This window comes from Aplidium turbinatum, chromosome 11 (genome assembly GCF_918807975.1).
Source record: "Aplidium turbinatum chromosome 11, kaAplTurb1.1, whole genome shotgun sequence".
Lineage (NCBI taxonomy): Eukaryota > Metazoa > Chordata > Ascidiacea > Aplousobranchia > Polyclinidae > Aplidium > Aplidium turbinatum.
Window position 1 is genome coordinate 16,158,733 of NC_137482.1, and position 24,728 is coordinate 16,183,460.

Here is a 24,728-nt window from a genome sequence, read left to right on the forward strand (position 1 = left end):
AATTGATGTGTGGATGAAATCCAATAAACTTTCATTAAATTATAGTAAAACTACTTATATGATCATCTGTAACAAAAAAAGTGCAGCATAAAATTTTAATCTGTCCATCAGTGGCCGATCCATCGAAAGGAAGAAATGTATAAACTACCTAGGTGTAACTTTGGATGAGCGATTGACATGGGATAGTCATATTATTAATCTTAGAAAGCAGCTTGCAAAGGTCTGCGGCATAGCATTTAAGCTGAGATACATTGCCCCTTTAACAATATTACAAATCTTATATTATGCTTTGTTTCAATCCAAGATCCAATACTCGATTATAAATTGGGGAAGAGCAAACTCTACATTGCTTGCTCGACTACAAGTGTTACAAAACAAGTTCATTTGATCCTGGTTATTTTTGCCAAGGTCAACAAATACAACTGTTCTTTATCACCAATTTACTGTGCTCAGAATTGACGATATTATTAAATTAGAGACTGCAAAATTTATGTACAAATATGTGCACAAAATGCTGCCCCGGGCCTTTGCTGGCTGCTTTATTTTTGTAATCGAAATTCACCATCATAAAACCCGTCAGAACCAAAAGAATGATTTATATTTGTCTTCTACAACGTCAAACTCTGGTAAGAAGATGCTATGTTTTAATGGAGTGAAACTATGGAATCAAGTACCAAAAGAAATAAAAGAAAAGTCTTATAATGTTTTTAAATTTAAATATAAATGTTTATTAAAGAATTTGTACAATGATCACTCCTGAAACGTATCATACGCTTATTTCTCTACGGTAGGCACTTTTACGTATTACACTGCCCGAAGAGGTAACCGCAACCATGCGTATCGTATATGACATTACTGGTGTTTTAGTCACAACTTTTCTCATAAACTCCATTGTTTGCAGTCACTACGATTCTTCTTGCACTCAGTTCAGTTGAAGAAAAAATAGTATTAGCAGAGGGTGGGAATCGAACCCATGCAATCGAAATTACTACTCCTCTGCCCTAACCATTAGGCAACGTTTGTTGTGGCGATGCATTCAGTTAAATTTCTTTGTATCAAAATCTTTCGATAAAGACGACCAGTTAATCACGTTGTGAGTCATGCCACGCATGATAGCACTACCAACATCAGCGATGTCGTATGTCACGCATGGTTGCGGTTGCCTTTTCGGGCAGTGTAATACGTAAAAGTGCCTACCTTTCTCTACACAGTTTTTTTTTATGTTGCCCTGTGTTATTCCATTGTTATTGTATTATGTAAAGTGCTTGTATTGTGCTATATATTATATATGTGTTAATGTTCTTAATTTTGGGTCTTTTGTTTAAATGTTTGGGTGGCAGCCAGTGGCGTACGCAGGGGGGGGGGCATTGGGCCATGCCCCCCCTAAAAATGTTTTAGTAGTTAACGACGTAGATTAAGGCATTTAATTTGTTTTGCATTGCTCTGTCAAAGCAATTACTGTAACAATGTTGTTTTATAGACTAAGCCAATACGAAATGTATGGCCCACTCCACCTACCCCACCCCAGGTATGCCAATGTAGCATAGTGTTCTTCTGTAAGCTTATTACAGTGATTAGTGAGAGAGAAATGGATATAGTCTAAACTAAAACCATACTGGGATATCATGAAGACATCTGGGATATCAATGGCCAGTGGCGTAGCCAAGGGGGGGGGGGGGGGGGGGGGGTTACAACCCCACTTGGCACGCGTGTGACGTCACGATATTGAGAATGATGCTTTCAGTCTCTTTATGCTTGGGAATGATGCTTTCAGTCTAAAAAAACTAGCCTAATTTTAAACAAAACTGCATTAAAAGAGCGAGTTTTGCAAATACCAAACATTCAAACATCTCAGCCAGGAATTAGCAACAAGAAAACATAGAGACTTAGCTTTATTTTCGAAAAATGCCGAAGAAAACATGATTTTATCCTTTTGCTATGCCACCTGACAGCACCATTTTACAGGAATATTCATACCCACATTTTTGTTGAAAATGCTCTCAGAATGCACCAAATTCAAAGTAATTTTTCACAATTTTCTGGGGGAGACCCCCCAGACCCCCCGCCGCTGGGTGTCGTCTTAAGCGAAAACGCCGTCGGGCTTCGCCCGCCGGTCTTCAAAACCCCCCTTTTTTCTTCAAAATTCCTGGCTACGCTACTTTCAATGGCCCCCCCCCCCTTGAGAAAATCCTGCGTACGCCACTGGTGGCAGCTGACTTTGGTGACCTTTTGGTCTTTCGCTGCCATCCTTGTTGTGCGAATATTAAGCTTCAATTCAATTCAATTTTATTTTTTCTGCTGGCGCAAACATGTACAGAACGGCAAAGCAAACATACGAATTTGACACCAACAAAAGGTAAAGATGGCAAAACCCAAAAGTTTAAAATAAATTCATCGATAAAACAGTGTTACCATTATCTTAAAATTGCACAGCCACCAAACCTAGAAGCGAAATAGAAAAAAGTTTTTTTTTTGTGAAATAGTCCTACAATTACAATTAACACTTGCAAGTGCAAGAGCGATTAAACTTTATAACATAAAGAAAAATTTCAAAAGGTGACAAGTGTCCTGAACTTTTGCTTTGTGAGTCTTCAAGAGCATTTAAAAAAATTGATGCTATAAAAGATTCAATCAATCAATGCAAAAACATAAGCGTCTTGTATTTCGTGGTAGCCTATTCAGAGTGCATGAACAGACAATAGGACTACATGTGAAATTACAAGCGAAAACCAGACAGAAGTAGGCTCCCAGCCGGAGGTTAAGAATCAGCTATGTGGTCACAGCGGTAAACCATAATCTCTTCGTGGGAAAATTGTAACATAAGATTTCCGGGTCCGTTCGTCTGTATGCAATGACCGAAAAGAAACACTCTTCTGAAACGTCTATTCAAGAATTGTATTTCTGTAAAAAATAGCCTCAAAGCTGTCGAAATTGGGACGCAACACCGTACACCACTAAAACTTGTCACTACAAAACAAATTACTTGGATAAAGACGGAAATTCGTCCAGCTGGCAAGCACTAAGCAAACAGTTAAATATTCGACCACTCTTCAAGCAACAATTTTAAAAATGACGAGAATAGATTGCAATATTTCAAACGCACGTAGGCAGTTACTGTGACGTAATAATGATAACCAATGATAAGCTATTCAAGTAGCTGTTCAAGTTTAGCTTACACCTGTTCAAGCTTGGCCCACACCTGTTCAAGCCTGGCTTACACCTGTTCAAGTACAGTAATTAAAGATTTAACGATGATGTAATGTTATGCTGCAGCTGCAATGTTTTACAGGTCTTGCAAACAATTCTGCAATCTGCTCATTTGTTTAGAAATATCCCATTACGTAATACGCTAAGCTTCAGTAGACCTGAACGGTTTTACATGACGTTTGATTTGGTGAACAATTGTCTGGAACACTATATGGCCTTATGTAATTTAAGCTATTATTTATGTCGAGATTCTGTAGCAGCTTTTTTCTGTTTTAAATACTAAATAAACAATACACAGACTAAAATGAATGGACCCCTAAACAGTAGTGACCACCCTGCCGAGGGGCACGGGTGGGGGTTAACACGGCCCTGCATATGAACGGACGAAAAATCTCATAGCGGCAAAGCCTACCATAAAAGAGGACAATAAAATGCAGAAATCAACGATGTATGTTTTCATAATTTCATAGCCTACCTTGGTCAATGGTAGGCTAGAGCTTTTTATTAGTCCTGATTGTTTATGCAAAAACTTGACTGTTTCACTCTCTGCTTGTTTGCGTCATCAAGGAAATATAGACTATTGCAGGGATGGGGAAATTTTTTAGTATTGCGAGCCACATAAAATGAGAAATAACACAGGCGGGCCATTAAAAATTTCGAAATGTTATTTACAGATAAAAAATGCAGCGAAGTAGATTCAATAGACCGATCCATCGCCTAGCAACGTTCAGCCAATCAGAGCGCATGAGAGCAAGCTATCTTCGCTGGCCAATTATGTAGCATTGATTTTATGCAGTTTCTGTCACATTTATGCTGTGATTTTTTAGAAGTAGAATTTTCTTTTGCTGTACTTGCAGGTTTGACAGCAAATACCTATTTGAGATGTCTTAAAAAACTTAAAATCGGAAACTTGCTGCAAATAGTGCTTTCTAAGACACAATTTAACTGGGTTGTTAGAGCCACAGCCATGCAGTGTTATCAATGTTTTGAATAGCTGATCATATTTTTATAGAAGAAGTTACATAGCCTGGATGGTGTGCTGTGCTGCAACTGCTACCTTGTTTGTTTGATTTGTTACAATTCACTGGAGTGAAAAATTAAATCTATAATAAGCCAAATCTTTTAAATGAAACCCATTTCTTAGCCTGCAAAGAGTCAAAAGTGGCTGATTTTACAAAGACAATTTCAAACATTTTTCTTTGCATTCTTTGTATTTAATGGCACTTGTGGCATTTTGCGTCAAAAAATCAAACAGGGTTTTAAATTGCACCTGACAGCGTGACTTAAACCAGTACAATATGCAAACAATTCATTAACAGGAGAATTTAAAATGGAACTTGCACTAAAAAATGACCCTTCTTGCAATTGTAGCAAAAGAAGAGATTGCGATTCATATTGCAATTTTAAAGCACAAAGTTCTTCTTTCAAAGCTTGATTTTCAGTTACCAGCTTGCATGATTCTGCAATGAATAGCATATAGCCTGTAAACCATGGTTGTTTAAATTTAATGGTTGCATAAGATAAAAAAGGAACCGAAACATAGCCTATAATACCAATAGCCTAGTACCGTAAGCTACCAGTAATTAATTCATACAAATCAAGAAATAAACCAATTAGCCTAACCCATTGCAAAATGACTACATACGGTAACCTATCATTGTTTTGTGCTTCTGAAATACTTTTTTGCTTCTTTTGTACATGGTCATAGTCATCTTGTTCACTGTTCATTGTCATGAGACATATCTGGCAGAACTCGTTTTCGGCTCTTTCGAGTTGTTCGTACTTTCATTCCATCAGCTGGAATTGGGTCTGGATGTATGTCAGAAGGTTTTCCATCCACAAAATGCTAAAAATGGTAACACTTCATGTATTTATTGTATTTTAATACATTGCAAAACCACCACCACAAATAAACATTAAAATCAGTCTATCAGTAGGCTATATAGCCTACCCCCCAGCAGAGCTAGTAGCTTGTTTAGGCAATTGATGCAGCATTGTAAGACGGTTTCTGTTTTGATAAGATCGCAAACAATTTCAGATTCTAGATAGTATAGTTACCACCTACCTTTGAACAAACGTATGAATGTTCAAAGGTTAATTCTTGACACGTTTAGCTGTACATGAAGCCGACCATATGCTTTGATCCAACGTAAACAGTCTTCCAATCTTGTTTTTGGTTTAGGAAAGCAAATGAAAGTGATATCTTTGCATTTGTCTGGATATTTGTCGTCAAAATTGCAAGTGCCATAACTAAATCTCTTATTTACCACCACGAAAACAGCATAAACGTGACAGAAACTGCACAAAATCAATGCTACATAATTGGCCAGCGAAGATAGCTTGCTCTCATGCGCTCTGATTGGCTGAACGTTGCTAGGCGATGGATCGGTCTATTCAATTTATTTTTCTTTGTCGGAAAACAACAGCAATGATAAAGTTACAAATAGTGAACGGGAACAAAAGGAAAAGGTGGCAAAACTACAAAAGTTTAAAACGTGCATGCGATGCAAATTTAAAGGTTACGTACCAGGCCCGTAACTAGCTTGGAGCAGCAGGGGGGGCAAAAAGTATTCTAGAGGGGGCCCAACTTTTACCTTCCGAATCATGTACGAAAACGACGTTTGTACACAATGTGGGTATATTCACGCAAGAACATTAATCGTAGGCCTAATACAACGTTTACATTAGACTAGTTTATCATAGAAGTAGTCAGTGGCGTAGCCAGGAATTTAGAAAAAAAAGGGGGGGGGGGTTGACGGGCGGCGGGCAAAGCCCGACAGCGTCTTCGCCAAAGGCGACACCCAGCAGCGGGGGGGTCTGGGGGGACTTCCCCCAGAAAATTTTGAAAAATTACTTTGAATTTGGTGCATTCTGAAAGCATTTTCAACAAACATGTGGGTATAAATATTCCTGTAAAATGGTACTGTCCGGTGGCATAGCAAAATGATAAGATCATGTTTTCTAGGGCATTTTTCGGTAATAAAGCTAAGTCTCTATGTTTTCTTGTTGCTAATTCCTGGCTGAGATATTTGAATGTTTGGTATTGGCAAAACTCGCTCTTTTAATGCAGTTTCGTTTAAAATTAGGCAAACTTTGTTTTAGAGACAACATTCTACCCAGTAGCGTAGCCAGGACTTTTGAAAGGGGGGGGGGTTGACGACCCAGCGGCGGGGGGGCCTCCCCAAAAAATTTTTAAAAATTACTTTGAATTTGGTGCATTCTGAGAGCATTTTCAACAAAAATGTGGGTATGAATATTCCTGTAAAATGGTGCTGTCCGGTGGCATAGCAAAAGGATAAGATCATGTTTTTTTCGGCATTTTTCGGAAATAAAGCTAAGTCTCTATGTTTTCTTGTTGCTAATTCCTGGCTGAGATGTTTGGTATTGGCAAAACTCGCTCTTTTAATACAGTTTTGTATAAAATTAGGCAATTTTTTTTTAGACTAAGCATCAATCTCAATATCGTGACGTCACACGTGTGACAAAGGGGGGGGTTGCAACCCCCAACCCCCCCTCTGGCTACGCCACACCCTTACCCTTAAACACACAACCCTTAAATTCTACCACTCCCTTAAACACACAATGTTTACAATTAAACACAAGAAAATTGAGTGTAAAACTGAAAAGTCAGCGAACAGAGATAATTTAACATAATTTTTTCCAGGGGGTGCCAATGTTTTTGCAGGGGGGGCTTTGCCCCCCTGCGCCCCCCCTAGTTACGGGCCTGCACGAAAGTAAATTAAGCACGGCCACCAAGCCTAATACCTAATACCTAGACAACGATGTTTCACTTTCACAGCTAGTGGGATGGCTGAAAGTTTTTATTTTTGGTGAGTCGTGTGATGTCTGGTGACATGGAAGATGTTGCAACTCTTAACTGCATTTCCACGTTTTTATCAGTCAGTCTGAAGCGAAGCCGACTTTTTGTTAAATTCAATTTTGAAAAAAAACTGCTCGCAACGGTAGGTCATGTACTTCTAGACTACCTAGAAAATACATGGGTAGTCTAGAGAAGTACATGGGTAGGTGCTTCCAAAGTTCCAAACAGAGACACATATTTCAAAGCATGTTTCCGCATGACTGGAAAATCATCAGCATTTATGTAGCGTTGATAAAAGTTGAGCAGTGGAATGTTTTGGTACATCGCTTTCAACGTACCGTCACTTTTCAACGTAGGCCTACTGGCCTTTTATGATAGATAAACTAGTCATTCGCAATACACCGAGAATGCAGAGCCTACTCTTTTTTGAGCTGTTGTTACAATATATTTTGGGTAAAGAAATTTTGACGCGGGCAACATGGAGTAGTCACGCTGGCCGCTTTCGGCCCGCGGCCACAGGTTACCCACCCCTGGACTATTGTAACGTTGAATTTTTGTCCTATTGAAGGAGTTTGTGACATCATATTCCTGTTATCACATGACATCGTGTGCAAGTCACATGACTGCTCAGACTTGGTCACAATAAACAAAGATTTTGCAACTGCAAGGCTGGGTGAGCTACAAACCCGGAGATAGATTTCGACAAGAGTTGTCCTTACGATTGACATCGATCTTAAAGTTGGAACGTTTCTTTCAGTGAATGTATAAGGCTGTAAGATATGCGCACCTTGTATAGTTAGACAATATACTGTAGTTGTTTGTAAGATAAATTGTTAAAGTAGCCTAAAAGAGTTGTTTATACGTTACTGTTGGCACCAGTCTATCTACAGTGGCGTGTGGCTGGTTGATTTGCTATTCAGCAACACGAATTCCCAACTGACACAAATACTGCTAATACCAGCCTTTTATTGCCGCTACTGTAGACTACTAATACTATGCAGCTTACCAGCAGGGCTCCTGTCCACCCCGATAGCTCAGTTGGTTAGCGCATCACTTCTGGAACGAAGAAGCTTCAAGATCAAGCGGCGCTGGTTCGACTCTTGGGGTGTGCGCTTGAGCAACACACATTAAGGATTGCTCTCCATTCAGTGGCATCTAATGGATGAAATAATTCCCTGGCAAGACTTCAACAATCGAAAACTTCAATCTCAGTGACCGGGCCTGTGTCAGTGATTCAAAGCCTCTAGTCTACAAGTATGTGAAACTGCCAGGATTAAGCTCTACAAGAAGCTTTCCCAGTCCGAGGATAAAGATTCAATCAATCTGTGGGGCCACTATAAAAGAGGTCTGACTCCAGCTCCAGTGCTGTCAGGCTTCATGCTAGTGGCTCAAACTCTGAAAAAGTTAAAGGCAGTGGCTATTTGACCGGCGCCGGTCTTTGAATTTGAAACACTATTTAACCGGTCATGACGTCACTATATAAGGCACTTTTTTTCTTTTTCTCTTTCAAAGCAAAAGACGAGAAGCGCCTATATAAGTTCTAAATTCGACAACTTTATTCAACTCGATCCGTGGCGCGTATGATATTTCTCCGGTTGCTATTCCAGAGGGAATGAGTTCAATACCGGTACTACCCGGAAGCATTCCTTTTTTTTATTTTTATTATTTTTTTTTAACTAAATTTTGACCCGAAGTGCATTTTTTTAGTCAATTTTTAATTTGAGTTGCCTACAGTCCTATTTTTTATGTCCTTTCAAATGTGAGTAATAAAGTTAGAGTTTTTTTAATTTGTTGGAATTTGAGATTTTCTCTGGGTACGGTAATTTTCCGTTTGTCATAAGAGGATGTGGCCGTGTTTGCCGAACGACGCATTACATTTTTGCTCTCAACAAGTTAGTTATAACTTATACAATGCTTCTTTTGAAAAAATGGTAATGGTATGTAATGCGTCGCTTGGCAAACACGGTCACATCCTCTTATGACGAACGGAAAATTACCGTACCTAGAGAAAATCTCCAGTTCCAGCAAATTAAAAAAACTCTAACTTTATTACTTACATTTGAAAAGACATAAAAAATAGGGCTGTAGGCAACTCAAATTAAAAATTGACTAAAAAAATGCACTTCGGGTCAAAATTTAGTTAAAAAAAAATAAATAAAAAAGAACGCATCCAGGTAGTATCGAACTCAGTCCCTCTGGAATAGCAACCGGAGAAATATCATACGCGCCACGGATCGAGTTGAATAACGTTGTCGAATTTAGAACTTATATAGGCGCTTCTCGTCTTTTGCTTTGAAAGAGAAAAAGAAAAAAAGTGCCTTATATAGTGACGTCATGACCGGTTAAATAGTGTTTCAGATTCAAAGACCGGCGCCGGTCAAATAGCCACTGCCAAAATTAAAACGTGTGTCCAAATTACATATATACATTTTTTTAGAATTGGATACAATAGAGTTTTTTAAAACACTGCACCTCAATGCAACAACAATTATGAGAAATATGGACAGTGTAGTAAATCTGCTTTAGTTAAAAGTTGTCTCATACAACGTCGTTGTCACGACGAGTTTTACGTAATTTGTGCAATGCAGCGACTTGCAGCGTGTCATTTTCCTATCTTACATAATTTTAATAAATCATTTTCATGTGCTGTCTCTTGGGAGCAGTAATGTTGACTACAGGTATACTACCTGTAGGGGTCATAACCTTTTCAAAGGGCCTGAGTGTTTGAGTAAACTTCCACATATTTTTTGAACTTTATTTTTTGGAAACCAACTTGCCAGTTTCATAATTTTGCAATACAACATATTCAGTCGGAAACTTGATTAATCTCTGGCTCTGCTTGCTTCTTGGAATTTTGTGTTTAGGCCTACATTATCTTAAATATGTGTTTTTTTTTTTTTTTTGGTGCGTATGTTGAAGCGCCGGAACGTTTTGACGTTTTATTTTATTTTTCTTTTGTAAGCTTATTTTAAACGGCAAAATCGTCATTTCCGTAGGGTGGCAATTGACTAGTAGACCGTATGGTCGTCTCGTCTCCCTGTCGGTATGGGAACTTGTGTAACTTTTGCGTAGTGTATATTGCTTGCATATTACAAACATGTACCTATGTTCCTGTTACTGACAAATAAAACATTGATTGATTAATGGCAGTGGCTATTCGAACGGCTCCGGTCTTTGAATCTAAAACGCTATTTGACTGGTCATGACGTATTCTTTTTTCTTTTTCTCTTTCAAAGCAAAAGACGAGAGGAGAAGAAAAAAGTACCTATATATATATATATAGGTTCTAAATTCAACAATTTTATTCAACTGAGTCTGTGGAACATGCAATTTTTCTCGGAGTGGTGTTTGCAAGTGAAAGAGTTTGATACCATCCTGAAGCGCTTTTTTTTAAAACTAAATTTTGACCCAAAGTGAACTCAATCGTTAGGCTGCTGCATTTTAGTGGTCAATTTTTAATTCGAGTAGCTTTTTTACGTCTTTTCAAATATAAGTAATAAAGTTAGAGTATTTTTAATTTGCTGGAATTTGAGAATTTCTCTGGGTAAGTTTCTGTTCGTCGTAAGAGGATGTGACCATGTTTGCCGAACAACGCATTACATTTTTGCTCTCAACAAGTTAGTTTGGTGGCTGTAAAAAGTTACTTGTTGAGAGCAAAAACCAAACTAACTTGTTGAGAGCAAAAATGTAATGCGTCGTTCGGCAAACACGGTCACATCCTCTTAGTCTTACGACGAACGGAAACTTGCCCAGAGAAATTCTCAAATTCCAGCAAATTAAAAATACTCTAACTTTATTACTTCAATTCAACTCAATTGAATATTACTTATATTTGAAAAGACGTAAAAAAGCTACTCGAATTAAAAATTGACCACAAAAATACAGCAACCTAACGATTGAGTTCACTTTGGGTCAAAATTTAATTAAAAAAAAGAAAAAAGAAGCGCTTCAGGATAGTATCAAACTCATTCACTCGCGAACACCAGCCCAAGAAAAATCGCACGCGCCACGGACTCAGTTGAATAAAATTGTTGAATTTAGAAGTTATAGACACTTTTTTCTTCTCTCGTCTTTTGCTTTGAAAGAAAAAAGAATACGTCATGACCAGTCAAATAGTGTTTCAGATTTAAAGACCGGAGCCGGTCAAATAGCCACTGCCTTGATTGATTGATTGATATTTTTTGAAGATTGTGCGTTTTTGTTAGACGTATCATGATTTGAGTTCCGAGAATCACGTTTATACCAGGACCAAGTTATGCTCTCAACGACCTTGCTTGAGAGTACTAATGTACCGTAGAGCTGGGCGATATTATGACATTTCGATACGATACGATATTTTTTCGGCAGCGATATTTATTTACAAAGCTCCGATTTTATCGTTTATAAATGTACTGAAATTATAGCAGCATTTTTGCATGCGCAGTGCCACAGACATCGCATGCGCAGACAACCCAGTGTGTGTGCATTGTTTACGCATTGCGAGCAGTCTGACATCGCATGCGCAGACAACCCTCAAGCGTGTGTGCATTGTTTACGCATTACAAGCAGTCTTTGTGATTACGCAATCCTGCTTATTGATTCCCATGTGTGACTGATTTGAATTTACGTAGCATAGCGTAGCGGCCGTAGCATAGTGTAGCGACCGTAGCATAGTGTAGCGGCCGTAGCCTACGGTAGCTCGGAATGGCCCGTTTCGGTGAGTCCGATTCGGTGAGTCCGATCCCTTAACGGGAGATTTTTTCAATTTTTTTTTTTAATTATCGGGTACCGTGGCCTAATTATCATTGCCGTTTTAGGGTTAGGAGTTAGGGTTAGAGGTTAGGAACTCACCGAATCAGACTCACCGAATCGGACTCACCGAATCGGACTCACCGAATAGTAGCAGACCCACGGTAGCTACAGCTATGTAGATACTTTATTTTGTTTTGCTACTCACAGCTGCATCTCTATTTTGCATCAAAAACTATCAACAAGGACAGCTGCATCTGTACAATAAACATGGTCTACTGGTGTGGTAATTTCAGAGGGCATTTAACGACTTTTCGGTGGTGATGGCTGCCGGGAGCATAGAGGCTTGTAATAGTATCATAAAACCTAGGTGACTCTAATGTTTGATGGTATGTGAAGGATGTGTCGTAATATGTTGCATTTATATTGCTACATTGCTACCTAATTGTCATAGAATTGATTTACAGTTGTAAATTCTGTGTATTATTATAAAACAAGATTTTAAATTGTTGTTACTTTGCGTAATTTTGGATTCTTTGAATTATGGAAGCCGCTGCATATCTCAGTGGTAAACTGGATTCACATGATAATGCAAAGGATTATGTGGTAAGTTGTAGTACTGTATCTAGTAAAAGTGGAACATTGTTAGTTATTTTGGCTATAAATTGTTCACTACTTTTATATTGAACTCACCTGTCTTACCTCAAAGCTAGGTAACAGCATGTTTTGTATGCAGCAAATCTTTTGTTTTCCAGCAAGATCTGTATTGTGTCTTGTGATGACAGGTTTAGCTACTGTAGTGGGGAGTCTGCTACTATTCGGTGAGTCCGATTCGGTGAGTTCCTAACCCCTAACTCCTACCCCCTAACCCTAACTCCTAACCCTAAAACGGCAATGATAATTAGGCTACGGTACCCAATAATTTAAAAAAAAAATTCAAAAAATAACCGAATAGGGAATCGGACTCACCGAATTGGACTTACCGAATCGGACTCACCGAAACGGGCTATTCCGTGTAGTGGGCGTATCACAATGGTGCTGTAACTTTCTTAGAACTTGGAAGTTTTTACTCAACTCTAACAATTACGCAATTGATTGAGTTTCGCTTTTAGCAGCATGATGATTGCTTACTTCACAGTGTAGATTCTAACGATCTGTTTAAGCCTGATGCTGCGAGTTCATTGTGGTAATATCGAATTACACGAGCTTTCGGAACACAGTTCCCTAGTCATGTGCTATGATGAATGGTGTTGAATTCAGTGAGTGGTTCTTTCATGTGCTTCTTTGGTTTATCTTGAGGCTGCCGGCTGTTGAGTTTCTGTGCTGTTAGGCGCTATTGCTGTGAAATTTTGTTGAATCAGTTGTTAGTAGATTAGGTGACGTAGTTCTTCCCTTTCGGCACGGTTGTTGATTTTTGGATTTTGTCTGCTTATGAAGATGGTCTCTTTGAAACGTAATTGTACTGCGTCATTTTCTCTGGCAATAATTTTACATTCAAAGTCGGCGTGGCACTGTTGATGATCAAAGACCGAACTTTTATCTGAGCTAAGGTGTTCTTTGATGCGGGAGTGGAGTGTGCGGATCATGCTGCCTATATAGCTTTCCCTGCATTTTTTGCATATGATCTTGTAGACACAGTTCTTGGTGGTACACATGTCGTCGTTCCGTAGTTGGCAGTTTTGCAGCCGGCAAGGTTCGGATTTTTGTGGTTTTTTAATTGCGTTTTGGAGGATTCGTGAGCGTCGAAAGAGGCGGACTGGCAAGTCCAGGTCTTTGAAGACATTCTTTATTTTACGATCTGCGTCGTCGGTTATATACTGAAAAGCGGTATCCGAAAGCTCGTGTAATTCGATATTACCACAATGAACTCGCAGCATCAGGCTTAAACAGAACGTTAGAATCTACACTGTGATCTAACAATTACATCTGAATTCATTTTATTCTAACATTGCTTGAGTTTTTAGGTTTCATTTGCGCAAGGCGGAGTGTTCATTCATTTATATTTGGCTGACAGCGATGAAGAGCATCTGATAGGTGGGACTCTTAGAATTGTTGAGAAGGTACATTTTAATTAATAATTTTTAATGCTCTTTAACTATAAAGTGTGTACTGTGTAACTGTAAGTAGTTATAGTTAGATCTGAGATTGTCCCATTTTTGAAATGGTTTCAATTTCAATCTACTTTCTCAACAACAAAGGGATTAACATTTTTCTAAAATTATAATGATTGTACCAAAGACAGGCAAGACACAACGATCCAACAGGGTTGAGCATTATGGGCTTATGGCAATATATTTTACATATTTACAAACACCATATCATGAAGTATTCTTTTTGCACAGATCGAACATTCTCTACTGACTCATTTAAACTTTTACGCAAAGGCAAATCCTAATTTGACACAAAAATTCTTGAAGTGCTGTTATCCTGTTAATAAAAGGCTACAACCCAAATTTAAGCAAACAACTAATTGTGTTATAATCTGATCGGTTATGTTCTATAGGCTAAGTCACAAGTTATAGTGATTTTTTTTCTATGCATTTTACTTCCTATGATTTAATACCTTATTCAATTCTCAGTTGTACAGACAGTGCTATGGGCAATGGCCTACAATTAGGGTAAGCTTTTTAAAGCTTAGCCAGTATAGCCACTATTTCAGAACTGTCTGTTTGGTAATTCTTTAGTTTACCCCACCCAAACCGATTTGTAAGTGCCAAAAGTACCTGAAACACTGTGTAGTTGCTGTACCATCAACCATGGAATTTAATCGTTTTAACTGATAGTGAGTTTGAATGTGAAAATATTGTCTTCTTGTACAATGTACAATCGATATGGATTCTATTATTTCTTGAGTTGTTATATTACGATCGCACCAGTCTTCCAACTAAACTTAATGCAATGTAAAAAAGGAGTTTAACTAAATATTGTTTCTTTTAGGATAGTGTAACTGAGATGGAATGGAAATCTGAGCCAAAAGATTGTTTTGAATCCAGTTCCGCCGATACTCAAATTCTCAACAATTCATGTAGTGCTGTTGTCGGTGGCAACGACACTTTGGAAGGGTAAGAGTGTTCTTTAAGTACCGATAGTTTAATAAATTTAAAGTTATGGATATTAAACAATTCATCCTAAATGTATCTGTACTGAATAAAATTTATTGAGACCTTCGCATTCATCTGATGAACGTTGCAACTATTTTTAGAGAAGAAGAAATATTTGGTTTGTATGTTTCTGAAGATCTGACCACTCATATTAGAAAGTTGAGTGATTTGACATATGGTCGTTAATCGTTATCTTATGATTTTTTTCTGTCATTGCAAAAGCTGCCATTTTTAACATCGCTTCAACGTTCCCATCCAGCTCGATGTTTCCACTTTGTGGATGATTTTACCAGTTTAACTTATTGTCTCTCTGCAGAGCACCAAGTCAAGAAATAACAACAGAAATGCGACTGCCTTCCTTGGATGAAAGAACTACTTCCGAGCCTGATTGGACAGTCGTGGCTGACAAGCATTCGTCTCAAAAAAAGTTGAGCCAAGACTCGTTCGCTGGTGACTTGGATGCTCTTGTGCCGAAATCCTCCGATATCTTGGACCGTTGCAACTTTACAGTACCTTTGGATGAGATACGCTTGATTAAACGGTAAGATATTTACTCATGTGGGAAAGATTGCTCCATTGCAAGTTTTTTATCACACGCAAACAAAGTAGTTTCTATTTTTCCAAGTGGTGTTCATTTTCTTTTTAAGAAAATATTGCTTTTTGATTTACGAGGTTTATACGCCAAGAAGCACAATATATCATTGTGTATGATCAAAATTTCATGATGTTTTCATTCACACTAGCATGAACTTAATTAAGATGGAATTATTTTATGTACGCTGTGCAAGTGTGCGTCACATGATCCATTTTGGTGTTTATTATCTGACTACCTTTCATGGTTAGCGCAGCATTCCCTTTCATGGCATAGTTAGACACACTCTAAATGTCGCTAATCTTATTAGATCAGAAAAAAATGTTGGATGGAAATATTTGACGTTGGAACTAGCAGATGGTGCGTCACTTCCGGCTCTCTATTTTCACGAGGGTGGATGCAAGAAGTTTTTGAAGGCACTAAACATATATATAATCACAAAGCCGTAAGTGCTGCCATCTCCAAGACTTTATTATTTACCAAATGATTTTATTGTGATCTCGCATACTTGCTTTTTGAATGTTACTGTAGTGTTTGCCGGCTGCTAGTAATTTTATCCCATTGTTTGATAATTAGAATTGTATCTTTTCAAGGTCCGCAAAACATCCAAGGACCCTGGAAGCTTTTCCTCACAATCGAGATGCACTTACTCAATCCTTTGATGAACTTAATTTGTTCGACGAAAATGCTATACCAGCATTTCACACCAAATTCTTGGAGGTAGAGTATGCTAATTTCCGGAATGGCCCGTTTCGGCGAGTCCGATCTCTTAACGGGGGATTTTTTCAATTTTTTTTTTAAATTATCAGGTACCGTAGCCTAATTATCATTGCCGTTTTAGGGTTAGGAGTTTGGGTTAGGGGTTAGGAACTCACCGAATCGGACTCACCGAATCGGACCCACCGAATCGGACTCACCGAATAGTAGCAGACCCCTAATTTCAAACATATTCATCAGCAATGTTTTTGAAATGAATAGGTATGTAAGTAGAATGCAGTGGTTAATAGACAGTGTTGTGTTGACATAACAGTGCATTATGCTTTTACACTACAAATACAAGACGGGCAAACAAAAATCAGTAGATCTCAAACTATTCTGCTGCATCTCTTCACCTTTTCAGCAACCTGTCAATTCAGCATTGAGTGGATTTTCAAAAGTCACTAACTTCCTTCAAGAGATGCTCAATCCTGCAGAAACTTCTTCTCGGCCCGCCCATGAAAGAGCAACTCTACCTGAAGGTGATGTCACTCAAGCAGTAGGCTCAAGTCGAATTCAGATTAAGCAAGAAGGCGAAGGGAGCGGTGGATTTGAAGTTATTACATGTGTAAGTGTTTCTCACACGTCAGCTTAAGACTATTTTTTTGAAAAGTTGAGCTGGGTTTTTTGTTAATATTATCATCTAAAAAAGGCAAATTCTACTGAAAAGATTGTATTCCAGTTAGCTAGAATTCATTTAACATGCATTTTTTCTTCGTCTTACTTTTTGATATCGAAAAATGCTGCTTTTTTGTTCATGTGATGAGGACTGTGCGAATAATTAAATTCTTCATGTAAATATATGCACGTCAATTTGTCTGACTTCATACTTTTTCAGGCTGATCTTGGACCACGTCGTGAACCGCCTCGTGAAATACCATTGAGTACCGAGCTTTGGAACGCGCAGAAAGATAAAGAGGGTAGAGTGGTGAATGTGGATGAGGTCAAGATGGCTATTTTTAACGGAGTAAGTGGCTGTTGCATTTTAGTCTTCTGCTCAGCAGCAATGATGACATACACAGTTTTAGCTGCCCGTAGAACCAGTAGAATGTTGCTAACGTTAGTTTGATGGGCAGACTTGTTGTTTTGTCATTTCTGAACCCCTTAGGTTGACTTTCACCCAGCTTTTGTGTTTGAGAAAGCTTTGGAACAGTAGTTCTCACAGTATGGGCCATGGCCCAAATTTGGGCAACGAAAAGATTGAGTTTGGACCTCAAATCCGTTTGATTGCAAATGTATTTCAAGAGAACTAAAAGTGAGGCGAGATGCAATCTGGCCACAAAAGTCATTTTAGCAAAAAAAAATCAAGTGAATTTTGGGTCGCCATGAAACTGCTCTTGAACATTGTTTAGGACCATGTAAATGATGATCGAATGAGCTGAGACTATCAAATAATTTATTGGAGCAGTTCATGTGCTTTACTATTAGAACAAGTACAGCATTATTTTTGCAACATCCTCTGTAAACAAAATCTTGAGGTTGACAACTCGGATGGCCAGATTTGTATCAATGACTTAACGGTCTACTATACTGTAGTTATGTGTGAAATTGCAAAGTTGAGCTATAGAGAAAACTTTCTTGTTCAACAAACGTTTCTCCTCCAACAGTCACAAGGTGTGCACTGTGCAGTGACATCATACCTGAATTGTAGACAATATCTGTATCATCTTGTTATTCTTTTTTTAGGGAGTTGATCCGACCTTGCGAAAGGAGGTGTGGAAATATTTACTCGATTACTTTCCTTGGAATCTGACCAGAGATGAATTGAAAGAACACAAGCGTCAGAAAGAGTAAGTGCAGGCTTGCGTTTAGTTTCTTTTAAACGTAAGTGTTTAATTGCATAGATATTACTTTTTAACAAAAGTATACGTTTTTAATCCACAATTTTTTTCATTATGTTAATGTTATAAGTTTTACGTTATATATGAGTAGTCAAGGTTTTTCAAAATGTTTGCTCTTTTCCAAATTACAGAGTATCTCTGCCTGGATTTAGTGCGAAAATTTGTCATGTTGTGCACAGACGAATTTCACCTGTCTAGTTTTTGCTCTGTTAGGTTTCTTTTGGAAAATGTGACGATTAACTCTATGCTGAATTTTGCTTCTAAATGCGTAGTTACGATTTCTTTTTGGCTACCTTCCTGCTTCTGCTTGATTTGCCCATACAAATGACCAACACATGCAGCTAAAAATCATCCCACACTTTTTCTTACATGTTTTCTGTTTAGTGTTCAAAATACTTTTGCTAAGTTTCCGCGGAATAATGCAATCCCATTTACTTAAAAATTTAAATTTGCGCAACTTGTTCTCATATTCAGGGCTTTGGAACCGGTATAAAAAGGAAACGGCTCCGGCTCCATTACCCTATTTACTCAAATGAGATACGACTTCATTGATAGTAGCCCTCGATCAGTAATCGCCCCAAATGAAAAATCTTACGAAGTAGCAGGCGCACAACGATTAAAAATACCAACCAACAATCAATTTTGTGATGGGTTGCTGTTAAATTAAGTGAATCAGCCAATAGCATCTCATGAAATTAATTGAAACTGGAGCTCTCTATCAAATAACTGGCTCCAGCTCCACCAGAATTTTACAAACAGCTCCAGCTCTTTTTGAAGATACAAAGCTTCGGCGCTCCAGCTCCAAAACTCTGCTTCAACTGCATGAAATATAACTGAAAATATTTCTATCAAATATATGTTTATATACAAATACATTGCCTGCTAACTTTAACTGTTGATCTATCTTTCAGAGACGAATACTATAAAATGAAAATACAATGGAAATCCGTTGACGAGGACCAGGAAAGTCGCTTCAGCTCTCTAAAGTGCGTAGCATGCTTTGGATGTTGTCATTTTTTTTTATTTTTTATATTCCAATAATTGTAACGCTTCTTCGACCAACGTGTAGCGTAAGTTGTCTTCCATTTACCTTTCTATTCCCAAACTCTGCGCAGTGATAATTTCTTGCGATTAAAACATTAGTAATTTACGTTGTCTGTCTTTTTTTTGAAGAGAAAACAAGTGTCTGATCGAGAAAGATGTATCCCGAACCGACCGCACTCGCATGTTCTATGAAGGAAACAACAACGTGAGCCTGAAGATGCTCAACGATATCTTGGTCACCTACGTCATGTATAACTTTGATCTCGGTACGTCATAAGTCATGCATGAGTGCAATGATCCATCTGCATGAAGTTAGTGCAATGATGCAGTACAGTGAATGATCACTACTCTTTCTGCATATTGTTTTATGCTGTATGATGCATTTCCTAAGGTATGACCGTTACGTTTTTTCGAAAGTCCATTTTCACGCAATTTTTCAATATATTTAAGTCACATAAACGTGTTTTAAAAACAAAGTTCATTCATGCACAACAACTCTTACGACAATCTTCCCCGTTGACGGCCACGATATTTTACATCACTTTTTATAAACCAATACCTTCCACGCTCCTCATTTTCTACTGTATGTACTGTCATCACAATCGTGGAATGTCATGCATATACCTAAACAATAAATCAGTCGTTTTTTACATTGATTTAACGTCTGTAGACTAATTTGCTGTCTGGGTACAGTTCAAAGTAAATCTAATTTAGTTTGCGAAGCAGGAAACTTTAACCTTCAAACATGACGACGTGTCTTTGTCGTTGTTGCAGGATACGTTCAAGGCATGAACGACTTGCTCTCTCCCATCCTAGAAGTGATGGGCAGTGAAGTCGATGCTTTTTGGTGTTTTGTTGGATTCATGAATATCGTCGTAAGATTTTTTTTTATACGTTTGTATTTTTAATTTTTATTGTGACTGTTATAAAACTGTCTCTCATGTTCTGTTACGCATGAGTCAGACTTTTTTTAGGAAAAGCAAGAAGACTCTTAGCGTAAGTCCCGTTAGTCAAATTGAAAAGAAGCTAAAAGACTTAGCCTATACAGTCACCACAAGAATGCAAGTCACTTTATTTATCAAATGTTTGGTGAACAGTTTCACTTTGTCTTTACCATTAAAAGACTTAGTTTGTTAGTGATGAGTTGACCAGCAGCAAAGCTTCTGTCTTCAGCTATGCTCGAGCATTGATTGAATCCAATAAATTTCGGTGCTATGGCTCTTTTTGTAGATTTACAATGGTTTCTTTTGTGTTTTCCTGTTGGAATACAAAGTATATGGTGGTTTGGACACTTCTGCGCTTTAATGAACTTCATAAATGATTCGGAAGGAGTTGGTTGTAGCAGTCTTAGTCTATTCACATCGAGCATAGTCGTAGATCATTCAAAGAAATCGTTATACATTTCACATCTTGGAAAATAATCGAAGTCAAAATATTAGTATAAAAGTAAAGTGATCAAAGTATCTCAAGCTCAAAGCAAATTTGTTTGTCCTTGGGTAAGTTCAGATTTGAAATTAGATCGCAGTTCAGTTCAGACGATAGTATATTCAATTATTCATAGTTCATAGTAGATAGTATTATTCATAGTTCAGTTGCATTGCCAAGTTTTTTCATACATAATATTTAGGCAGTCAAGTGCACTATGCCATAACGTTTTAGTTTGTACCATAAAGATTGTAGGCTAGATGTCAATTTATGGTTAATTAATGTGAATAGTTAACGTAATATTTGTGGAAATGCATGGTAAATACAATATACTGTGTGAGCTCATTGTTGTTTCTTTGTATTTGCATTATATTCCATGTTTCAGCAACACAACTTCGAAATGAGCCAGAAAGGGATGAAGAAGCAACTGCAGGATCTTCGGACACTGATCCAGTTTCTTGATCCCAAGTTTTTCGATAGTTTAACGGAGAAGGACTCCGGCAATCTTTACTTCTGCTTCAGATGGCTCCTGCTCAGATTCAAACGAGAATTTTCCTTCGAGGACATCCAGACATTGTGGGAGGTACCGTCTGTGATATTCACTATCGGTGTCTATTGATACTCAAACGGTTCCGATTCCTTTGTCAAAAATTGTGCCCATGAAGATCGTCACAATTTAACGTTTATCGGTTGCAGAATGACTAAAAAGCTTGGTCCGTTTTCATAAAGCATTAAGCCCCAAACATATTAAGACAAATTCGTGACTAAGCCAATATTTCAAAAACTGAAATCTACCCACATCGGTGCAATCACTTTTATATTGCAAAATAGTGTTAATTGTTTCACTGGGGTTTTGCGATGCAACTTCGGTCAAAGCCAAGTCTCATCTTAAAATAACATAGCCAACAGACTGCGTAGTTTATTCGGTCCTGGTTACTGTGACATGTTTTTAAAACCCTGTTAAATTCCAGGTGATGTGGACAGGATTGCCTTGCCCCAATTACCACCTGGTTATTTGCGTTGCACTTTTGGATTCCGAAAAGCACATTCTTATGCAAAAAGAAAACGAATTCACCGAAATATTAAAGGTATCCTTTGTGAATGTGCTTATTTGTTTCATTGTTACTGTATGATCAAGTTTGAGATTTATGTTGTACGTCTGGTTTTTCATACGTATTCACATCCCGATTTTACTTTGCAGCACGTCAATAACCTTTCCTGCAAAATTGACCTTAATGCGACTTTGCGGAAAGCGGAAGGAATCTATCTTCAGCTCTCCACCTGCAGACGCGATCTATCAGACTCCGTACGCTCTGTGCTGAGTTTGTAACGTTCTTGAGCCGCTGCGTTTCCATCATAAGTTATACAGTATATAATATTGTATTGTGTATAATATAAGTTATATAATATATAACTTGTAAACAATAAGGAACGATCCATCCTGATCTTGAATTAGTCTTTGCTACAGACACTTTGCTACTTATTTTGTACTGTGTTTGTTTAGGCTTGGTGTATGTATATAATGCTTCTTCATTATTTGGTGAATCTTTTATCGTGAACCGTTTGCTAGTTTGTTTTTTTTATCATACATTGTGTTATTTTGTGCTGTCGTTTTTATGTTTTTCTTATTGTATGTTAAAAAATTTCTGCCTTGTTTCTTTTTTAATGAAATTAAGGCGTCGAATATCAGTTTTGAAGCTACAACTTTGGCTTGTGCCAAGTTCATGAGCCCACACTACTGAATTTTCACCCACTTGCTATTCCACATGACGATTTGCTCTGCTCGTGATCGTGAGTGACATTTTGCATTTTAGCAAATTTCCTTGTATGCTACATGGTTTTGAATTTAACTCAATGCACTGTCCACATGAAAGATATTTTGTCAACACGTCAAATGCAGCAACTTGAGTGGACCGACCACGAATTGGAAGTTTGCTTTTTAAATTTTTTCGTTGTGGTACTAGTGACATGGTAGAGAAAAGTTTTCAGTACTAATTAGCTGTAGGCTACGTACACCTTTTACTACAACAGTGTTTCCCTAAATTAAGCTTCATGTAAAAACATTATCGAAGCATTTTCACGTGACGTTTAGCTCACGAACTCCTACTTGCCGAGGCTGGCTTTGACGCATGGTCGTTCAACCTTTTTCTCAGCAAACATGCACATTGGATTTGCATTCAGTTTATCGGCCACAGGAAGCACTTTACAAATTAAACCTCTCCCTCCAAAGAAACTGCAGATGTTTTGTTTCTTGTCACGGTGGGTACACACCGTACACTCACAACGGGTCTTAGTGAAAGCCTCAGCTGGTTGAACATCATCCCTGCTTTAACGTTTGCTCATTGCCAAATTTCTTTTTCCGTACTTACAGCAATCACGGCCATGTATTGGGCTTCCTAGAGTGGGGACATCTTTCCAATAATTTTTTTAGTGATTTTTTAACTAAATTATTTTTAAAGCCATTTTCTGCTTGTAAGTTTACAAACCACCAAATAAAAGTTGTTACTGTTGACTCTGATAGTAACAATTGATGGAGAGTATACAGCTACGTTGTTTATTGAAATGTTTTTAAAAGTTGTAGAACTCCTTCTTTGAAGCACATAAGAAAACTTTTTGGCGACATAGTGCTCTAAGCTACCAGAATAGCGTATCATAGAGCCCATTGGACAAATAGTATTTTCAATGCGGTAAAGTGGCAATACAGTACTTGTTCTTGTGATGTCAGTATTCTTTAAACATTAAACAATTTCGTTTCAAAGTCTTTATTTGATTGAGAGTCACGACCAAATGGTTCCTGGTTCTCGGTGTACCAGACAGCGAAAGGTTGCATTGACATCTCGATGTTGTTGTGCGGCGTTTCTGTTTTCAACAACAGGTGAAGGACTTGAACAGCATTTTTTCCTGATTTCAATTCTTAAAACACAAATCTAAATTTTATGTCTCCACAAACGTTCGTTATGTCAGCCGACGTAATTGGTTTGTATGACTCATCATCATCATAATCCATCGTCGGTTTGTTCCCCACTAGTGGGGGTGGCCGATTGTTTCCGCGCAGCAATTGTCTTAATCCCTTTTCTCCATTTCACCCTGTCCCTTGCATCTTCCTCCTTCAGTCCGACTTTTTTAAACTCATCCTTCACTTGTTGTTTCCACGTTCTTCTTGGACGACCGCGTTTCCTCTTCCCATCCACCTTTAGATCTAGTGCCTTTCTAAGAAAACTTCCTCCCTCCTTATCACATGTCCATACCATCTTACTCCATTTGCCCTTGCCAGTTGGTCTATGGTCTCTCTCATCTCTAGCATATCCAACAATTCTTCAGTCCTTTTTTCCCTTCTCGTTTTCACCCCACACATTGCTCTCACCATTGACCTTTCCGTTCTTCTCAGGATTGCCAGTTCACTCTCTCTCAATACCCATGTCTCGCTACCATATAGCATTGCAGGCCGCACACAGCTCCGATATACTTTTCCTTTCATCCTTAGTGAAAATTTTCTGCCATGCAACATTTCCCCACATTTCCTGAACTTTGCCCAGCCCAATCTTGCCCTTGTTGTCACCGCTGCTTCACATCCACCACTTCCATTTATCCGATCACCCAGATAACAGAAGTCTGTCACTGTTTCGATGCCACGGCAGAACTCATCATCATGGCCTTCCACTTCATTCCTTCCTTTACTGCATTTCCCACAAACAAAACACTTCGCCAATCTTGTTGCGGCTCTCTTGACATTAGCACATCTTGCATGTACCCACTTTCCACATTCCTTGCATTGCATTGAATTTCTCATCACTCTCTTGCCACATATTCCACAGGGATCTACTTTGCTCTCAACAACTGTTCCTTCTGCTCCACTCACCATCACTTTTGTTTTTTCAAGATTCACCTTCATACCCTTGGTTTCAAATGCTTCTTTCCATTTCTCAAACTTTCTCTCCATTCCCTCCATACTATTACTTGTCAAGACCAGGTCGTCTGCATACAAAATTTCACTCAATAAGCCCTCCCTCACTCCTTCAGTTACAACGTCAACCACAATAGCAAATATCAGAGGTGACAAAACTGATCCCTGGTGTACACCAACCTTCACAGAAAACCCGTTTGAATAATTTGATCCAACTCTCACTTTTGTTCTTGCATCCTCATACATAGACATCACAGCTCTCACTAATACCTCCGGTATACCTCTTTTCCTCATTGCCCATTCCATCACT

General features: G+C 38.2%; 1 protein-coding gene across 2 annotated transcripts; it reads left to right on the plus strand.

The window, feature by feature from the left end:
* Positions 1-12,215: 12,215 nt before the first annotated feature.
* On the plus strand, positions 12,216-23,266 carry LOC145779511 (TBC1 domain family member 15-like). 2 transcript variants are annotated; one of them, XM_082591118.1, is made up of 15 exons: positions 12,216-12,361; positions 13,720-13,815; positions 14,693-14,817; positions 15,173-15,397; positions 15,759-15,893; positions 16,042-16,168; positions 16,569-16,772; positions 17,043-17,171; positions 17,891-17,994; positions 18,957-19,031; positions 19,219-19,355; positions 19,864-19,964; positions 20,900-21,097; positions 21,486-21,602; positions 21,716-23,266. In XM_082591118.1, exons 1-15 carry the CDS (start codon positions 12,299-12,301, stop codon positions 21,842-21,844), a joined length of 1,965 nt encoding a protein of 654 aa, XP_082447244.1. In that variant the 5' UTR covers positions 12,216-12,298; the 3' UTR covers positions 21,845-23,266. The 2 variants fall into 2 exon arrangements, with proteins under 2 accessions (XP_082447244.1, XP_082447245.1); XM_082591119.1 differs by having other exon boundaries at positions 12,299-12,361; positions 13,713-13,815.
* Positions 23,267-24,728: the final 1,462 nt, after the last annotated feature.